This window comes from Hemiscyllium ocellatum, chromosome 24 (genome assembly GCF_020745735.1).
Source record: "Hemiscyllium ocellatum isolate sHemOce1 chromosome 24, sHemOce1.pat.X.cur, whole genome shotgun sequence".
In the NCBI taxonomy this organism is placed as follows: Eukaryota; Metazoa; Chordata; class Chondrichthyes; order Orectolobiformes; family Hemiscylliidae; genus Hemiscyllium; species Hemiscyllium ocellatum.
In genome coordinates, this window is record NC_083424.1 from 29,785,248 (window position 1) to 29,802,712 (window position 17,465).

Sequence of the window (17,465 nt, forward strand, 5' to 3'; positions counted from 1 at the left end):
CTGCGGAACATGGCTGGGCACAGTTCTCCAATTTGAAAAACAACTCTCCACCGCCATCCTCTTTCTCTTACCATCAAGCCAATTTTATATCCAGTTGGCAAACTCTCCCTGAATCCCATGTGATCTAACATTACTAATTAGTCTACCATGCAGAATATTGTCAAAGGCTCTCCAAAATTCCATGTACTACATCTTGTAGCCTTTCTTAAATAAAGGCAAAACATTAGCCACCCTCCTATCCTCCAGCACCTCACCAGTGGTTACGTGTGATAAAAATATCTCTGCTGGGAGCCCTGCAAATTCTTCCCTAACTTCCCACAATGTCCTGAGATTCATTCATCTTGATGTTTTTTTTAAAGACCTCCAGTGCCGCTTCTCCTGTAATGTGGATTGTTTTCAAGACATCTGTATTTATTTCCCCGAGTTCCCTAGCTTCCATTTCTTTCTCCACAGTAAAACTGAACAAAATATTCATTCAGTATCTCTTCCCATCTCCTGTGATTCCACACATTGATGTTTAAGGGGCCGTATTCACTTCTTTGTTGGTCCTTTTCTCTTAACGTCCTTGTAAAACTCTTTGGATTATCCTTCACCCTACCTGCCAAGGCTGTCGCTTTCCTCTTTTTGCCCTCCTGGTTTCCCTCAAGATTGCCCCATTATATACTGTTTAAGAGATTCAACTAATCCCAGTTGTCCATAACTGATATATGACTACATATTCTCTGCAAATGAAGCATGGTAATTTCTTAGTTATGCTTCTCAATTAGGAATGGGGGGGGGGGGGGTGAATAAGTTGGAGCACTATACTATTTTGTGAAGTGAGATTCAAAACCATTAAGAATTTGGAATATGCCCTGCTAAATTTCAAAATAATATTGGTTTGAATCAAAACATTCAGTGTGGAAACAGGCCATTTGGCCCAATAAGTCCACACCGACCCTATGAAGAGTTACCTACCTTAGAAAAGTACATATGTAATGTACACTGGCTGTTTGCAACCAGTAAAGGAAAACAGCTGCTTTCTTGCTGAAGCATCTGCTTGATCCAGGTTTACAGTAAGCATATACAGTGGAAGGAGCTGAAAAGGAACTTAGTTTGTGTATAAGAACCAAGATTGTGTGTATTTTGATTGCCAAATTATAATAACAATGAACAGATTTGTATCAAAATAAATTAATAGCTGTGTGACAGATATGCAGGACAGACTGAAAAGGACCTTCGACAATGGAAAGTTTACGTTGAACTAAATCCATTTATTCTGGTATATGTATGTGTATAAATGGCCACAAAATGGTGCTATGACATTTCTACCTTTTTAATAAACAGGTTACACAATATTCAAAATTATATACAACTTGTATACTTATGTTTCCCACTTATTGATGAATCTAAAGTAACCACTGTTTTCCTTTTCCTAAGAGAATACTTCCTTTCTTGAATCAAACATCCAAAACTTGGGGAAGGACAATGACCTACCTTGGACTGATAAGGACTGATTTTTCCCTTGGTCTTCAATTGAATTTTACCCTTCTTGAGACATGTCAATCTGACTCTGAATCTGCTTTGGACTGGTTTGAAGCACATTTTGTGTTGAGTACTCTACTCATATCCCAGCTTTCCAATTCATCAGATTCATTTGATTCTTCACTACTCTCTGCATGAATTTCTGAAGATAATACATGAGCTATATGGGAAAAAACCTAACCTTTCCACCTACCAAACATCATGCCTAAATATATGTGAGGACCACATTTTCACAACCCTCCCTGCTTCAGCCATTTGTGGTGATGTTCTTTTAATTGATTAAACTTCAAGCTTCTTTATTTCTCTCACTGCATCCCTATAATGACTCTCTTTCTGGACTGTTTTTCTTCTACTGACTGTTGATGTTGCTTCTGCAATCAAAACCTTGTTCAGTTGTTCTTTTAGAAAACAATTCAGCTGGCATTCTACCTGTGGTAATGATGTGTGTTAGGTGTGTTTCCAAAAAATAAAAAATTGTCAGTTTGTGATTCAATGGTACCTCAATGTTTCTTTCAGTTTGTAACTAGCATTTGTTTAACAAGAGCACACTTAACGATTTGTGTGTGCTCCTTGTTCCTCCATTCAAAACAAGATAACGTTTTGTCCTGTTAGATCTAGTGAGATTTGAAAACACCTATGAGTCAAAGCTAAGGTTTATTGTTTAATCTGGGAATTCGTAAGCAGCTATCAAACTAAAGTCTTGATTTGCTAATCATTTAATTCATTGGAAACACAAATCACTTCAAATGGCTATCTATCACAATAAATCGCTTTTGTCCTTCAAATTCTGCACCATTAATATACAGCTTTTACCACGCATAACTTGCACAGTTACAAAGGTGTCAAGAGTGGCTTCTTTACTACTGCTTGACATACACTTCACTGTTTCACACTGTTGTCCATGTCCTTATCTAATTCTGCCCACCAAAGATAGCTTCTCGCTGCTCTCTTTGTCAAACTCCGCCCCAAACGTTGTTGATGAAGATCACATAAATGAGGAGGGATGATTGGCTTCGCTTTTTGTTTTGTGATTGGTCATTGCAAATATATTTATTTCTTTTTTAGCAAGTAGCTATCATACTTAGTTTAATCAAAGTTAATCAGATCAAAAAATGAGGAAAGCTAATTCCAAGGTTTTCTTGACTCAAGGAAAGTAGAGTTTTATTGTCTCGTAAACCCGAGAAAAAATAGAAAAGCACAACAAACACGTTCTCACAAACTAGTGAAAAGCTTACAATGCAAGTGGAGAAGGATGTCATACAGACAGAAAATAATGCAGTTCGAAGTTTTTTTTAAAGAGTCCTTGCATTGAGAGTGAAAACTGAATCTAACTACTTAGCTGCTAAAATACTCAAAGCTGTACTCAACATATTATACTATGCATCCTCACACTCTGCTTTCTGTAAGGACACCATTTCATTCTGATGTTAACACCTTCCACAGAGGTTCCTCAAGAATTGTGCACCTTTTTCCTCGACCGAAGATGTCTCATGACTTTGGTCGACAGGACCTTTAACCGTTGACTCATTTTCTGCAATTCTGCCCTCACCCCTTCTCCTCCCTTCATAATAACAATGAGGTCTCCCTGCTCCTCACCTTTCCATTCTACTGGCCTCCGCATCCAAAGGATCATGACCTGCCATCACTACCTCCAGTGAGATGCCATAAGTAGATGCATATTCACCTCACCTCCCCTGACTGTATTCCTCGATGATAGTTCTCTCTGCCTCAGCCTGGTTCACTCCTCCTTCACTCCCAAGACTTCTCACCAACCCCAAGGCACCTTGCCATGCAACTTTTGCTCATTTACATATCTTCTTGTTTCATTTAATTAGCTGCTGTCTTACATGTTCCAAGTTGTTTTTCATATGCCTTTTTTAAACTTGAGAGGAATTGTGATAGAGAGACAGAGAAGGGAAGAAGAGCTTTCAGTATCTGCGCTGTTGTCCATCCATGTTGCTTTTCGTGCCCTTTGCTCAAAGGCTGCTCTTGAGACACTGTTCATTTTCGTAGATTCTGTTTTAGTGTGTCATTTTTTCATCCTAAGCTGAGCAAATGTAGGTTTGCTAGAAGCTTATCTAGCCTAATTTCTTTGAAGAGGGATATTTTCAATTGTACCTTTTTGCAATATTTCTCCAGACAGGTATCTTAAGGCTTTTAATGTTTAAACTTTATCTTAGCTAGTCTATTGCTTGAGTTCCCTAATCTTCTCTCCTGTTTCATTCTATCTTGATGTCCAAAGTAATTATCCCTAAGTCTTCATCTGGTACTTTATAAATTGAAAAAGCAATGACTAAACATGCATGTCTTTTATTCTTTTTAACAGCAAGATAGCTGCCTGAATTTGCTAAAGTGTCTTACATTGGAGGAAGCTGAGAGCACCATTATGCGTTTAATTACCTGGGCACAGGTGAAAATCCAAACTCAGCCTGAACATCCTGAGGTAAGATCATGATGATCATTCTTTAGGAAATTGTTTTTAGTTGATGGAATAAAATTAGCACGCTGATTATAAGAAAAGTGCTTTACCACTCCTTCAATTCTGCCTTGAAGCCAGGCCACCAAACATTGCTTCACTCCAACATCTTCATTTTAGACATGCCTGAATGGTCACTGTAAATCTTCTTCAAGTAATAATTCTCTTCCTGGCCCAGGAAAGACCACTCTCAGTCCCAAAGGAAAATACAAAGCAAATTGAATGGAATTTCATGCCTTGTTACTTTGATTCTAGGTACTTCAGAAACAGTCATCCTTCCTTTTCACCCAGAAGGCATGGGTTGGTGGTGGGTATATGGTGCCATGATTGATAACAGTTCTCTGCTTCCTTGCTCTACCTTTTATCCAATTTGAGCTTTGCTGAGCATTGGAAAGATATTGGAACTCAGATTTGTATCTTCACGCAGTCTTTGCAATATGAATGCACATATACTTTCTGAGAAACTCTACGTAGCAATCCAGAGATATAAGTACAAATGATTTCATGAATCTAGCTGAAACTATTGGTAGCATCCCCTACTGCTGTTCTGACTTTTCTGAAAATCTGTTTATTTAAAAAAAAGCATAGATAACCAAGAATCATGAAACAGGAATAAACCATTTAACCCTGCAAGTTTTTTCCAATCATGCATCTGTGACCTGTCTCAAGAAACTTCACTTTGCCACATGTCACTTAATATTTGTGGTTAACAACAATCTGTTAAAAGTATTTGTCTATATAACAATTCTATGAATTCAGTTGATTAATTTGATATTGCTTATATTTTAGTGGAAAAAGCATCTGGTGTCAATTGCAAAGACAATGGTGGCGATGATTAAATTTTTGCTGAGGAGTCAAAAGGGTAATTTTTCTATTGTCTTAGACATGTTTCGTTCATATTAAATTTACATTGTAATAATACAAGATATGTTTTGCATTTCAGGGAATACTTTACAAAAGGAAACTTATGAAAATCTTTTAAATAAATTTGAAACAATTGCAAATTTACAGGTAATTATTCTGTAATATTGTTGAATGTATGCATCAAAATATTTGGATTTACAAATCTAAATTTAACTGAAGTTCTGCTTGAAAATTTCAATCAAATTTCTAGTGGTCAAAACTTATTGGAAAACTCCTGAGGGTTCAGCACAATATCATTCAGGCACCATTTGCAAATGATCAAAACTAATATGATAGAATGTATTGTTGAAATTGACATTAAGATATCTATTTTAATATTAATGTATAATATAGATACAGACTGAAGACAATTCATTTATGCTAACCATGGCTAATTTGGAGTATGAACTCTGATGCAAGTTGCCCAAAGTGAACACTTGTATCATGGTATTGTTGTGGTTTGCAATTTTATCTGTGTATTTATGAAGTTGTCTTTCCATCGTCTCAGACTATCCCAAGGCATTTAGAGTCACCAAACTTTTGAGTGAAGTCACTGTCTGAACTTGAGAGAACAGAGAAGGCATTGCAAGGGCCCATAAGTGTTATTCTCTCTCTCCTCCTCCCCCCCCCCCCCCCCACGGGGGTGATAAAACAAAAAATATCAGATGCATATTTCATTCAAAAGATGACACCTCGTCAAACAATACTTCACATTGCACTAAAATATCACTTTCTGTTTGAAGATCATGTGTTCAAGCCCTCACCCAAAATGAGACAGCTACCACTTACCTAAGGTTATTACTTAAAACATTACATTTCTATAATTTGTATATTTTGACTTTATATTTTAGTTAATGCTGATGTTCTATCCTTGGTTGCAGGAGTACTTTGACACATTTATTTCTCTGAAAGAGTATGAGAATTCTAAAGTGCTTTTGAAATTGTATGAAGGCCAACTTCAAGCATATGCAAGTACATGCTCTAACTCCAGTATAGAAAAGGACCTAGATTGTTCTCGTGGCTCAAATATCAATGTGAAGATTCCTATGGAGACCAAATTATACAAGTTGTCTCTCCTGTTCCAAAATTCAGAACAAGATATATTTTCGGAACTTGCAACGAGGGCACTTTCTGATGGGAATATAGGCGAGACAGTGAATCTTTGCAGGTAGGAATTATTGAAGCTTTGGTAGAGGAACTATCCATTGCTCATACTTGGCTAAATTGTCTGATGTGAGAATGGGTTGCTGTGTTGTGCATAAATCAATCTGCCTTCTTAATTATTATATGAAATGTGAGATTTGGAATGTTGTTTTGTAAGCTAATGATGTTTGACAGATTGAAATGAAACATAATTAAATGATTTTAAACATAATTAAGTTACCACAATCATTTTATTTTATCATTATATCCTATCCTATTTGCAGTGAACTTTATGAGCAGCACAAAAACAGTAAGACTGGTCGAGTATTGTTCCACGTGGCACAGAAATTGTGTCAAATGTTGGAGGCTAATGTTCCCATGATCATTCCAACTGGAATGAACTTGCCTGCTGTGATTTACGAATTGGCCTGCCAAGCTGTCACTATCTGCAGCACTGGTAATTTCTTACTAAGAAGTTGTTTTTAACTCTGCTGTTCTGATGGCTAATTTTATCATTCATTTTCTTACATTTGAGTATAGTTTATTTTTGCTGGGACTTAGAATGAGTTATTTTAAACTTAAAAGATAAGAATTTCATTTTGCCTGAAAACATTCAATTTTTATTTAAGCAGCAATTGTGCTAGTCTCAAAGTTATTTTGGCAATAGAATATTGCAACAGTATCTAAAAAATATGAATTCTTTGTAATTTAATATGAAATGGCATTTTTCTATAATTGTTTAATATTCAAAGTCACTGTCCAAAGTCAGGTTTTAATTAAGGATAAAACTAGCTTATTGAAAATATCCAAGACCGTAATTGAAAATTACTACCTATTTATACCAGTGAGGATTTCTGTTTGAGCATATCATATCAACAATTCTACATTCTGGAAGTTCGATATTTAAAATTCTTCTTTAAAATGTGTATGGTCACTATTTGGAGTACAAAGGAATGTTTTGAGCATTAGTAGTTGCAGGTGTAGACAATTCTGAAAAAATCAAGTATTTTATCAGGAAGGAATAAAAATATTTATTATTCTACTATGCAGCTATAAACATGTTGCAGAAAAGTAATGGGCAAATTTAACATGGAGGTCAGTATGGCATTCACATAAGAATTAGTGTAACCTGAGAGTCCCTGTTGAAATGTTGGTGATATGGTGGCAGAAACAATTTTAACTTGACTCAATTTGAGTAAGTTAATTGAATTTTGACACATTCCCTTTTAGAAAAAAATCTTGGCATGTGGCAAAAATAAAGACTTAAAGACACTTTTCTGTTGATGATAAGAGTACTCGAGTGTGATGTATTTTCTTAATTTAGAGGTGCTGTCATAAAAGTGCCCTTCATGTTATTTCTCTTCCTTCCTACCAACCCCCCCAACTTTACGTTGGCTTAGAAAGTGACCTCACAGCTTTGAGTAATGTCCTGTTATCTATGTTGCAATTTGTATCCCAGTGCCCAGAACACATTTGTTTAAAAAAAAGAAAAGCAAACTTTCGGCCTCTGCTATTTATGCTTTGGTTCCAGCAAGAGAAAATGTATGAAATTAGTTGAATTCAGAAGGTCTTTAACTTTCTTGTACTCCTGTTGCGTCGCAGTTTATATCTCACATTGAGAGCTTTGAAGGAATCATAATTATGGAACTTGTTCTTACCTGCTCTTAGTGCATTGATACATACGCATTTCTACTCTCAACCTACTTCATTTCCTTGACTGGAATATTACAGATGCTTTACAATCTAATTTTCCATGTGCTTTTACAGATATTTTACTTGACTGCGAAGAATTGTGTAAAAACACTCGTGCTGCTATGGATGTTTATAGACAGTGCCTAATTGATGATTATGGATTTAGAACAAAGGTAAGTTTTGATTGTGCTATATAAATGTTTATTGTTAACAATTTACATGTGAAAGAATAATTTCTAAATATAGCATTATATATCATATATATTTCCTATGCCATCAGACTTTTTGTTGCAGTGAAGATAGTTTTGAGTATTTACATAGTTCCTTAGTTTTTTAAAGAAAAGGAGGATGTTGCATCCTTAGATGGACAAAGCTTCACCATATCAGAAGAAAAATATTGTATGTTACGATGTGCGATACAGCTATCTTCATAAAACACCATGGAGTACAGTCACTACAAAACAATTGGAGTTGGACAGTTGTTAACAGACTCATTGGGTCAAATTGTCTCTTACTGTGCTGTGTAGTCTATGTAATTGCATGTCTTGCACATATAAACACTGAAAACAAATATTTTCTGAAAATCCAATTTCCTTTTTGAGCAACCCCTTTGAAAACTATTAATCGTCTTAGTCTGTATACAAATAAATCAACATGTCACATGCACTTTCTTTGAAATACATCACGTTTCTTATGTTGTGTCTTGGCAAAATCATTGCTCAAGGCTTTTTCTAGCTGATTCATATGAGAACTTTCTTTGAGTTAGTCTGCATGTAGATATCTTAATTTTTATAAGATACGGCAACCAAATTCGCTGATGTGACTAACACTCATAACAAAATCAAGAATTGTCAATAAATTAATAAGGATTAAAAGTAAGTTTAATTTAGGATTTGTAAGATTTCCTTGGATAAACTGTATCCATTTACCCTTCTATAAATCTCTCATTTTATTAAGAGAGTGGGAGACCAGTGATCTGTTGGGATCTCTTTAAGATCCATGTTTCTCTCTTTGTAGTTTGGAATATATTTCTACCAAATAACTATGGGATCTTCGCTGTCATGGTTTCAGAAAGTCTCTTTTTGTGCAATATTCCAAGAGTTCTAAATTAAATTTGGAGCCAGGCTCAAAACTATGTTAAGATCCTGGACCAGACAGTCAACATTATATTAATAGGCACAGGTAACTTTTTAAAAAAATTGTCGACCAAGTGTGAAATCCAGTGATAATAAAAATTAAAGTAATGGCAATTTGGGTTTGGCTGCATCTGTGGTGAGAGAAACAGAGTCAATGTTTTCAATCCAATATAACAGAACAGATCGAAGGGATTTACTAAGAAAATTTGATCAGGAGATTCCACAGTTTTGAATTTTAAAAAAGTAAGCTTTAGTGTACAAAGTTAAAACAGTAATGAAATATACAATAGAGGTACAACTTGTATTCTAACATCCAGAATTAACTTGATAAATATGGGAAGTAGACTGTGAGCACCTCACAATACATACAAATAACAAGTGCAATAAAGATAGATCTTAAGATCAATTCCATAGATTTCTCAGAAACATCCCCTAAAAAAAATGTCAACAGCATGGTGAGACATCAAATCTCATTAAACTTCACAAGGTATTACAATTCTTTGCTTTTACTGATCTGCTCTTGAAACTCTTTCTTAAACCACTCTGTCATGGTCTGCCTCAACGATTGCTTCAGTTCTGGTCAATCACCTTCCTTTGTGAATGGCACTTGCAATTCAGCCTGACTTTGTTATCAGGGAGAGATGTAATTGTGTAGAGCTGCAGGAACTGAGGTAGTTTGCCAGTAAAATGCTGCCTCACCTGATTTTATTTATTATCTGGTCCAAAATCTGGGAATATCTGAAACTTAGCACAGTCTTGGCCCTGTGACTGCTGATTTGAAATCCTCTGTCTGTAAAAGGCATTCACTGATTATGGTGAATTCTCCTTTGCACTGTGGAACCTGAACACAGATTGGGTGATAATACTGCAGAATGCCACAGTTCAATTTGCAAGAATGACCCTAAGCTTCTAATTGCCTGCTATTTTAATTTTTCAGTCCTGATCCCACTCTGACCTCTTTCTGTGGCCTTTAGTGCAAATATAAGCTTGAAAAAAAAAGCATTTCTGCTTTTAATGGACTCCTTGAGGAGAAAGAGAATTTGAAACAGCAACAAATCTTTGAGAAATAATTCTTCCTCCTCTTTCCGTCAAATGGGATATTGTTGTTTTGAAACTGTGACACCCTCTCCTCCCCCAGTTCTAGTTTCCCCAAAAAGGGAAATATCCGCTTGGCATCTACTCAAATCTCAGCAGTGTCTTTTATATTCCAACAAGAACACCTCTTGTTCCTCTAAACTCCAACTTCCATCATAAAACAAACCTCTTCATTTCAGAAGCCATCATAATGAACTTTCTTTAAGCTGTTTCCAGTACAAGTGTGTCCCTCCATAAGTAAGATGATCAAAACTGTGCATCATGATGAGCAAAACTAACCTTCATTTAATAATTAAGTTTAAACTATCTTTTAAACTAAAAAGTTTGAAATTTTCCAGATTTGATGAAAGATCATCATCCTGAAAAGTCAACTTTGTTTTTCCTCTCCATAAATGCTGTCTGAATTCTTGACTTGAGTGCTTCCAGCATTTTCTGTTTTATAATCTCAGATTCCCAGCATGTGCAGTATTTTGCTTTAGTCCTTTTATTGTTTAATAAGGAGTAAGAATTTTAAAACTTTGTAAATTGTTAGATTATTAAAGTGTGTACTTTTGTTTGAAAAGGTGACAACTTTGGAAACTGACAAAGACCCCTACAATGAGTGGACCTTTGAAGATTACTTCACAGAGGATGGCATTGTTCTTGATCACCTATCAGTGATGCCTGTGATGTATGAAATTACAACTTCGTTTGTGTCCTATTCTCCAGGTATAGTAACTGATGTAGAATCTAGATTTTTAAAAATCTGATTTGTTTTCATTTTATTTAGCTTGTTTTGATGTCAAATTTAATCCTGATTTTTAATGTCAGAATAATGGTAAGAATAATGATGTTGGTTCTTATTTGTCTATTAATATAAATATCTCTATTGAATGAGTAGCTAATATGCAACTAAACAATATTATCCAAAATTGCTGTCCAAGTTGCACCACGGTGTGGTTAGCTTTGTGAAAACAGTATTTCACGTTTACATGCAGTGATGTACTTTGATTGCTGAAGTTGCTATATTAGAATGGCAGCTGTGAACAAAACTCTCCTCTTGTTATATCATGGATATCCATCCTTTTATGTAATAATTGTTAACTATTGCCTGTCAACCTCTCTGATCCTGAACATTAACTAATAAAATTGTGAGGTCATGTTCCTTCAGACGTAACTTAAAAATTGGATATATTTTGTATTTTAAAGTAGAATATCCATTTCTCCCCTAATCCAGTCAGTCTTTATTTCCCTTTCTGTATCTGATTTTTACATTAAATTATCTACTCTAGTTTAAATTTCCTACTTGGTCCTTTGTATTTCTCAATCCTTCTGTGTGATTTTATGTTTAAGTGCTGACAGTCAATTACTGTGTTTGCTCAGGCCCTGGATGTCCTTTGACCTTGGTTGCACCATTATCCTCTTACCATGAGACCACAAGACCTAGGGGTAGAAGCAAGCCAATCAGCCCATTGATTCTGCTTTGCCATTCAATGACTTATAGCTGATCTGATAATCTTCCACTTTCCTGCCTTTCTCTATAACCCTTGATTCCATTACTGCTTAAAAATCTGTGTATCTCATCCTTGAAAATACTGAACAAACCACCCTCTACAGTCAACTGTGCATCCAATCTGTCATGTCCCCTAAGAATCTTGTATGTTGCAAGGAGGCCAGGTCCAATCTACACAACCTTGTCTTGTAAGACAATCCCTCCATACTCAGGATGAGCCTTGTGAATCTTCTGTGAACTGCTTCTAAAACTTCAGTTTCCACCCGTGGCCTGACTAGTACGCTCTATAGTTTCACAAGGCTTTTCTGTTTTTATACTTAACTCCCTTTGAAATAAAGGCCAGCTTAGTCAAAATATTCCATTTAATTTAAGGAAAGTTAAAAATTTAATGTGCTATGTGAAGGTTGCAAATCATTATTGAACTCATCTTGCTTCCATATGCAAAATTTCTCCACTTAAGGAGTGGTGAAAAATTCAGTTACTATATTTATCTATTAACTAGATTAGTTCTTTAAAAATTTTGATCAAACTGTTCAGACATGTTAAGATACTCCTCCAGGCAAAGTGTGATGTGAACTAGTTCTAAACAGCTGTTCATTAATCGATTTTGTTCTAGAGAGATCTAAATAAATATGACATCAATGAACAAATTCTGTTAAAATTAGTTCAACAAACTACAGTACAAGAAGCTGAGTTACAATCTGTGTCTTCCCAGGATATTTTGTATGTTAATAAAATTGTAGAAATATGTAGTAATATTTAGAATTTAAAATATAAAATGAGCAACAGCTGAGATTTTACTTGATCCTTTTAAATTCTGAGATTAATTTTTATTCACTTGTAACCCACTCCTTGTTGTAAATCTAAATTGTTGCATAGATATTATGCTAATTTGTATTCAGAATAAAATGTCACATGCCATATGCTGCTTGTTTGCCAATCTGTTGTTGCCCAGCAACTATTAAAAGGTGTTAAAGATTCTGTGAGTCATATGAAACAACATGTAATGAACTAACCGTACTGTAATATCTGGTAAAGTGAAGATTTAGTATGCAATCTTAAAAATATCTTCTTTACTATCTGTTTAACACTGTTCTTATTTTATGCAGATAAAAAACTCTATCCATTGGACTGCGTTGGCTTGCCAATGCGCCCAAGTATAGCAGGTATTTATATAGTTTCTGAATCTAATGAAATCAACATTTATATATGGGAAATTTGGAATATCATATAATTGTTATGAGGTATGACACATTAGTTTAGGTCCTCCTCTTTTACCTTTCGGATTCAGTAACTCAAAGCTCCTTTTGAGAGCAACCACTTGTAACGTCAAAGATAACAGAAGCATGGGGGCATCTCCAACCACCAGTTCCTTTTCAAAAGCACACTGTACTGACATGGAATTATATTGTTATTCCTTGGCTGTCATCAGGTGAGAATTTAGAACACCCTCCCTAAATAGTACGATGCGTGTACCTGTAGTACATGGATAACAGTAGTTCATAAAGCTTTTTCACTCCCACCCTTCTCAAGGGTAATTTGGGATGAGCAATAAATGCCAGTGAATTTTTAAAATGAAATTTTTCAAAAAGTCCAGCTTAGGTGGATTGGTTGAAGCCTCCCCATTAGAGTAAGAATCTATGTAAAAATATTTTGGAAAATCTTAATCCTGTTTGTGGACAAATGTTCCTTCTAATTAGTAAAATTTTACTATGTCACTCTAAAGTAACAGGATTGTTGACTTAGAAAGTGGGAAGATATAACTCCTGCAGTGAAGACTTTACTGAGTTTTGAGAAGATTTTTAGCTCAGGTTCTAGATATAGGTTTGCTTGCTGAGCTGGAAGGTTTATTTTTAGACGTTTCGTCACCACACTAGGTAACATCTTCAGTAAGCCTCCGGCCAAAGCACTGCTGATGATTCCTACTTTCTATTTATATGTTTGGGTTTCTTTGGGTTGGTGATGTCATTTCCTGTTCTTTTTCTCAGGAGGTAGTAAATGGGATCTAAGTCAATGTGTTTGTTGATAGAATTACAGTTGGAATGCCATGCTTCAAGGAATTCTTGTGCATGTCTCTGTTTGGCTTGTCCTTGGATGGATGTGTTATCCCAGTCGAAGTGGTGTCTTCCTCATTTGCATGTTAGGATACTAGTGAGAGTGGGTCATGTCTTTTTGTGGCAAGTTGATGTTCATGTATCCTGGTGGCTAGGTGTCTGCCTGTTTGTCCAATGTAGTGTTTGTTACAGTTCTTGCAAGGTATATTGTAAATGACATTAGTTTTGCTTGTTGTCTGTATAGCGTCTTTACAGTTCATTAGCTGCTGTTTTAGTGTGTTGGTGGGTTGGAGAAATGGATAAGACCAACTTCCAGAAAATGAGACCAGATGGATCCAATGCACCACGCTCCTACGGACTACCCAAAATTCATAAGCTAGGAGCCCCTCTCAGTTCCGTAGTCTCGCTCCTGGAACACCAGCTGACAGATTGGCCAAGCTAGTGGACCTATGCCTTACCACCCACTTCACCTTCAACAACAAAACCTACAGACAAACCAACGGAACACACATGGGATCTCTTATGTCAGCGTTTTTAGCAGAGGCAGTAATGCAGAGACTCAAACAAACAACTCTGCCAACGATCCAACCCAAACTTTGGGTCCGCTACGTGGATGACACTTTTGTCATCACTAAGTGAAACAAATTAGAGGAAACCTTCAAGACCATCCATGATACCCTTACCAGCATAAAATTCACTAAAGAGGAGGAAAACAACAACAAACTGCCATTCCTAGATGTCACAGTAGAGCAAACAGCCAATGGGGAATTTCAAACCAGCATTGACAGGAAAATGACACAAATGGACCAAATATTGAACTACAGAAGCAATCATTCCTACATCCACAAAATAAGCTGTATCAGGACATTATTTCAACGAACCACCACACTGCAGCACAGAGGAACTATGCAGAGCAGAGGAAAATCACCTATACAGTGTATTCAAAAAGAATGGGTACCGAGTAAACACAGTCCGCCAATTTCTCAGCAACTAACCCAAACAAGTAGACAAAATGCGTCCAGAAACCCAAGCCACTGTCCCCTACATCAAAGACATCTCAGAAATGGCTGCTAGACTACTCAGACCCCTTGGCATCATGGTAGCCCACAAACCCACCAACACTTTAAAACAGCTGCTACTGAGCTTGAAAGACCCTAAACAGATAACAAGCAAAACTAATATCATTTACAAAATACCTTGCAAGAACTGTAACAAATACTACATTGGACAAACAGGCAGAAAACTAGCCACCAGGATACATGAACATCAACTAGCCACAAAAAGACATGACCCTCTCTCACTAGTATCATCACATATAGATGAGGAAGGACACCACTTCGACTGGGACAACACATCCATCCTAGGACAAACTAGAGGCAACCACGAGAATTCCTCAAAGCGTGGCATTCCAACTCTATCAACAAACACTTTAACTGGGATCCCATTTACCACCCCCTGAGAAAAAGTACAGGAAATGATGTTGACACTGGAAATGACGTCACTATAGGAAATGGGGTCACCAACGCAAGAAAACTCAAACATATAAATGGAAAGCGGGCTACACTACCAGTGCTTCAACCGGGGGCTCACTGAAGATGTTACCCAATATGGTTACAAAATATCTGAAAACGAACCTTTCAGTTCAGCTAGCAAACCTACATCCAAATGAAGATTTTCTTAATCTTTCTTTGGTCCCTATCCTGTGGTTAATATTTTTTTAAAGGTATTTCCATGAGGTGCCATTTCGCTTGAGTTGCCATCAAGGAGGTATGAGCACATGCACTGTATATAAATGGGCTATTTCACTGTTGAGGGGTATTGCAACTAAGCCTAACACTGTTTGTTTCTTTGTGGGGAGAATGATCCTTTTCCAACCAGAGAAAGTAACCGAGTGATCATCCATGTCTCATGTTAAGTTAAATAAGCTATAAAATCGAATGATCAACTGATCTTTAAATTCAAGGCAGATTCTATTACTGGAGATTATTGAAAATTTGCTGTAAATGCAATATGTTGACAGAGAAGGTGGTAAACTGACCAGTCTTGTTAAGTACTTCTTCAAATTCTGCTTTAAAAAAGGAAAACTGAGCAAAACAATTTGATCGGAAGCAAACCCAGGTTTTGCACTCTTTAGTTTCAATGTTCACACTTTGTGTGTCTACATTGTCTTAAAATATAGTATTTATTCAATAACTCTAAAATGTCTTATTTTATATCCAGGTGAGAACCCTTTGAAGCCAGTTTCGACGCCCATGTCTAGCCTGCTGCAGAATTTGCAAGAGTATAGCCAATTGCAGCTAGCTTTGCAGCTAACCATCAACTCTTTTGGATGCTGTCATCAACATTTAGTTTCGAACAACATGAATTTAAACTTGAGTAAAAAGGTACAGTAAGTCCCAGCTAAACATAGTCTCATTTCATGTTGTTTCAGTTCAACATTAAAAAATTAATGCAGGTGTACTTATTTAACATGAGTTTTGCTTCAATGTCTTTTGCCACAGACTTCCTGCAATATGCACATGACCATTCCTCACACAGCTTCCAGTCCCGCTTTTAGTCCTGAATTCCCTCTTTTCTTCCTGGCTCCAGTTCCTATACTCCATTCTTACCTGTAAAATCCCCAGTCTCTGTTGCAGCCATCAGGGGCTTCAGCTACTGCCTATACTGTACCTGGGTTCCCGCCCCAGTTTGAGGGCTGGGCTGGGCTGACATGGGTATTGAGCACCAGTGAGGAAACAGCCAGGAATCCCTGTCACTCTGTGAGGAAGCCTCAACTGAATCACATGCTATGCAGGCATTTAAGTGGTTGATGTTGACCCTTTTACTATGACTGAAGTCCACTGTCTTAAAGCTGTAATCCAGTTAGGGGTTGGCAGCTGCTCTTTTTCCCCAGTTTGGGAGTAGTGGCAATTAGTAGTTAAATTCTCACCAGAAGATCATTGTGGGATCCCAGACAAAAATCTTGTGACAGTAGGATGCGTGTTGCTGAAGGGGCTTGTCGGTAAGGCTGCAGCAGGTTGGCTTTCAGTGGTCACTGTTGACTCCCCCACCCCACCCATTCTTGATGTTAGCTTTCTTGATCATGCAAAGAGTAGTACGAAAATATCTTATTTAAAGTTAGTAAAACAAATATAGTATGACTAATAAATTGACAGTAAACTATAATTTAGTGGCAGCACGGTGGCTCGGTAGTTAGCACTGCTGCCTCACGGTGCCAGGGACCCGGGTTCAATTCCAGCCTCAGGTAACTGTCTATGTGGAGTTTGCACATTCTCCCCTTGTCTGCGTAGGTTTCCTCTAGGTGCTCCGGTTTCCTCCCACAGTCCAAAGATGTGCAGGTTAGATGGATTGACCATGCTAAATTGCCCATAGTGTTCAGGGATGTTTAGGTTAGGTGCATTAGTCAGTGGTAAATGTAAGAGTAGTAGGGGTTGAGGGAGTGGGTCTGAGTGGGTTACCCATCAGAGGGTCAATGTGGACTTGTTGTGACAAATGGCCTGTTTCCACACTGTCGGGATTCTGTGATTCTATAATGCCTGACAATTGGCTTGTTAATATAAGCATAATTGATAACTGGTCCCTGATGCTGAATTCTAGTATCAGCCCTTCTTCCCTTCAATTTAAAGGGACAAGGAATTGCCGCCACTGGTGAGATTATCACAGGGTCTCTCCGACAATTAATTGGGCTCGACTGCGTGTTTTCTGTCCTGATAAGACTACATTTAATCCCACTTGTACTGTCTGATTGCTAGCTGTTAGTTTTATCATAAAATTCAACTTGTAATCTGAAGTGGCTGAATAGATTGTTGTCATGTACTCACACTGGTTGTTTCAAGCTCTGTATGTAATTGAATTGTTTATCTGCCTGCTTTCTCACTACTGAGGTCATATTAGAATAAGGAAACTGATTCCATACTACTGTTGTGTTTCAAATTGTTTGCATGTAAAAG

General features: G+C 36.9%; 1 protein-coding gene across 1 annotated transcript in view; it reads left to right on the forward strand.

Moving 5' to 3' along the window:
- Nucleotides 1-17,465, forward strand: part of kntc1 (kinetochore associated 1) — a 152,923-nt gene that overhangs the window by 58,880 nt on the left and 76,578 nt on the right. Inside the window, exons 31-39 of the mRNA XM_060843653.1 lie at nt 3,851-3,967; nt 4,790-4,862; nt 4,944-5,011; nt 5,785-6,071; nt 6,331-6,503; nt 7,814-7,911; nt 10,533-10,677; nt 12,571-12,627; nt 15,736-15,899. Of these exons, the coding sequence (XP_060699636.1) occupies nt 3,851-3,967; nt 4,790-4,862; nt 4,944-5,011; nt 5,785-6,071; nt 6,331-6,503; nt 7,814-7,911; nt 10,533-10,677; nt 12,571-12,627; nt 15,736-15,899 (1,182 nt within the window). The remainder of the gene's footprint in view (nt 1-3,850; nt 3,968-4,789; nt 4,863-4,943; nt 5,012-5,784; nt 6,072-6,330; nt 6,504-7,813; nt 7,912-10,532; nt 10,678-12,570; nt 12,628-15,735; nt 15,900-17,465) is intronic.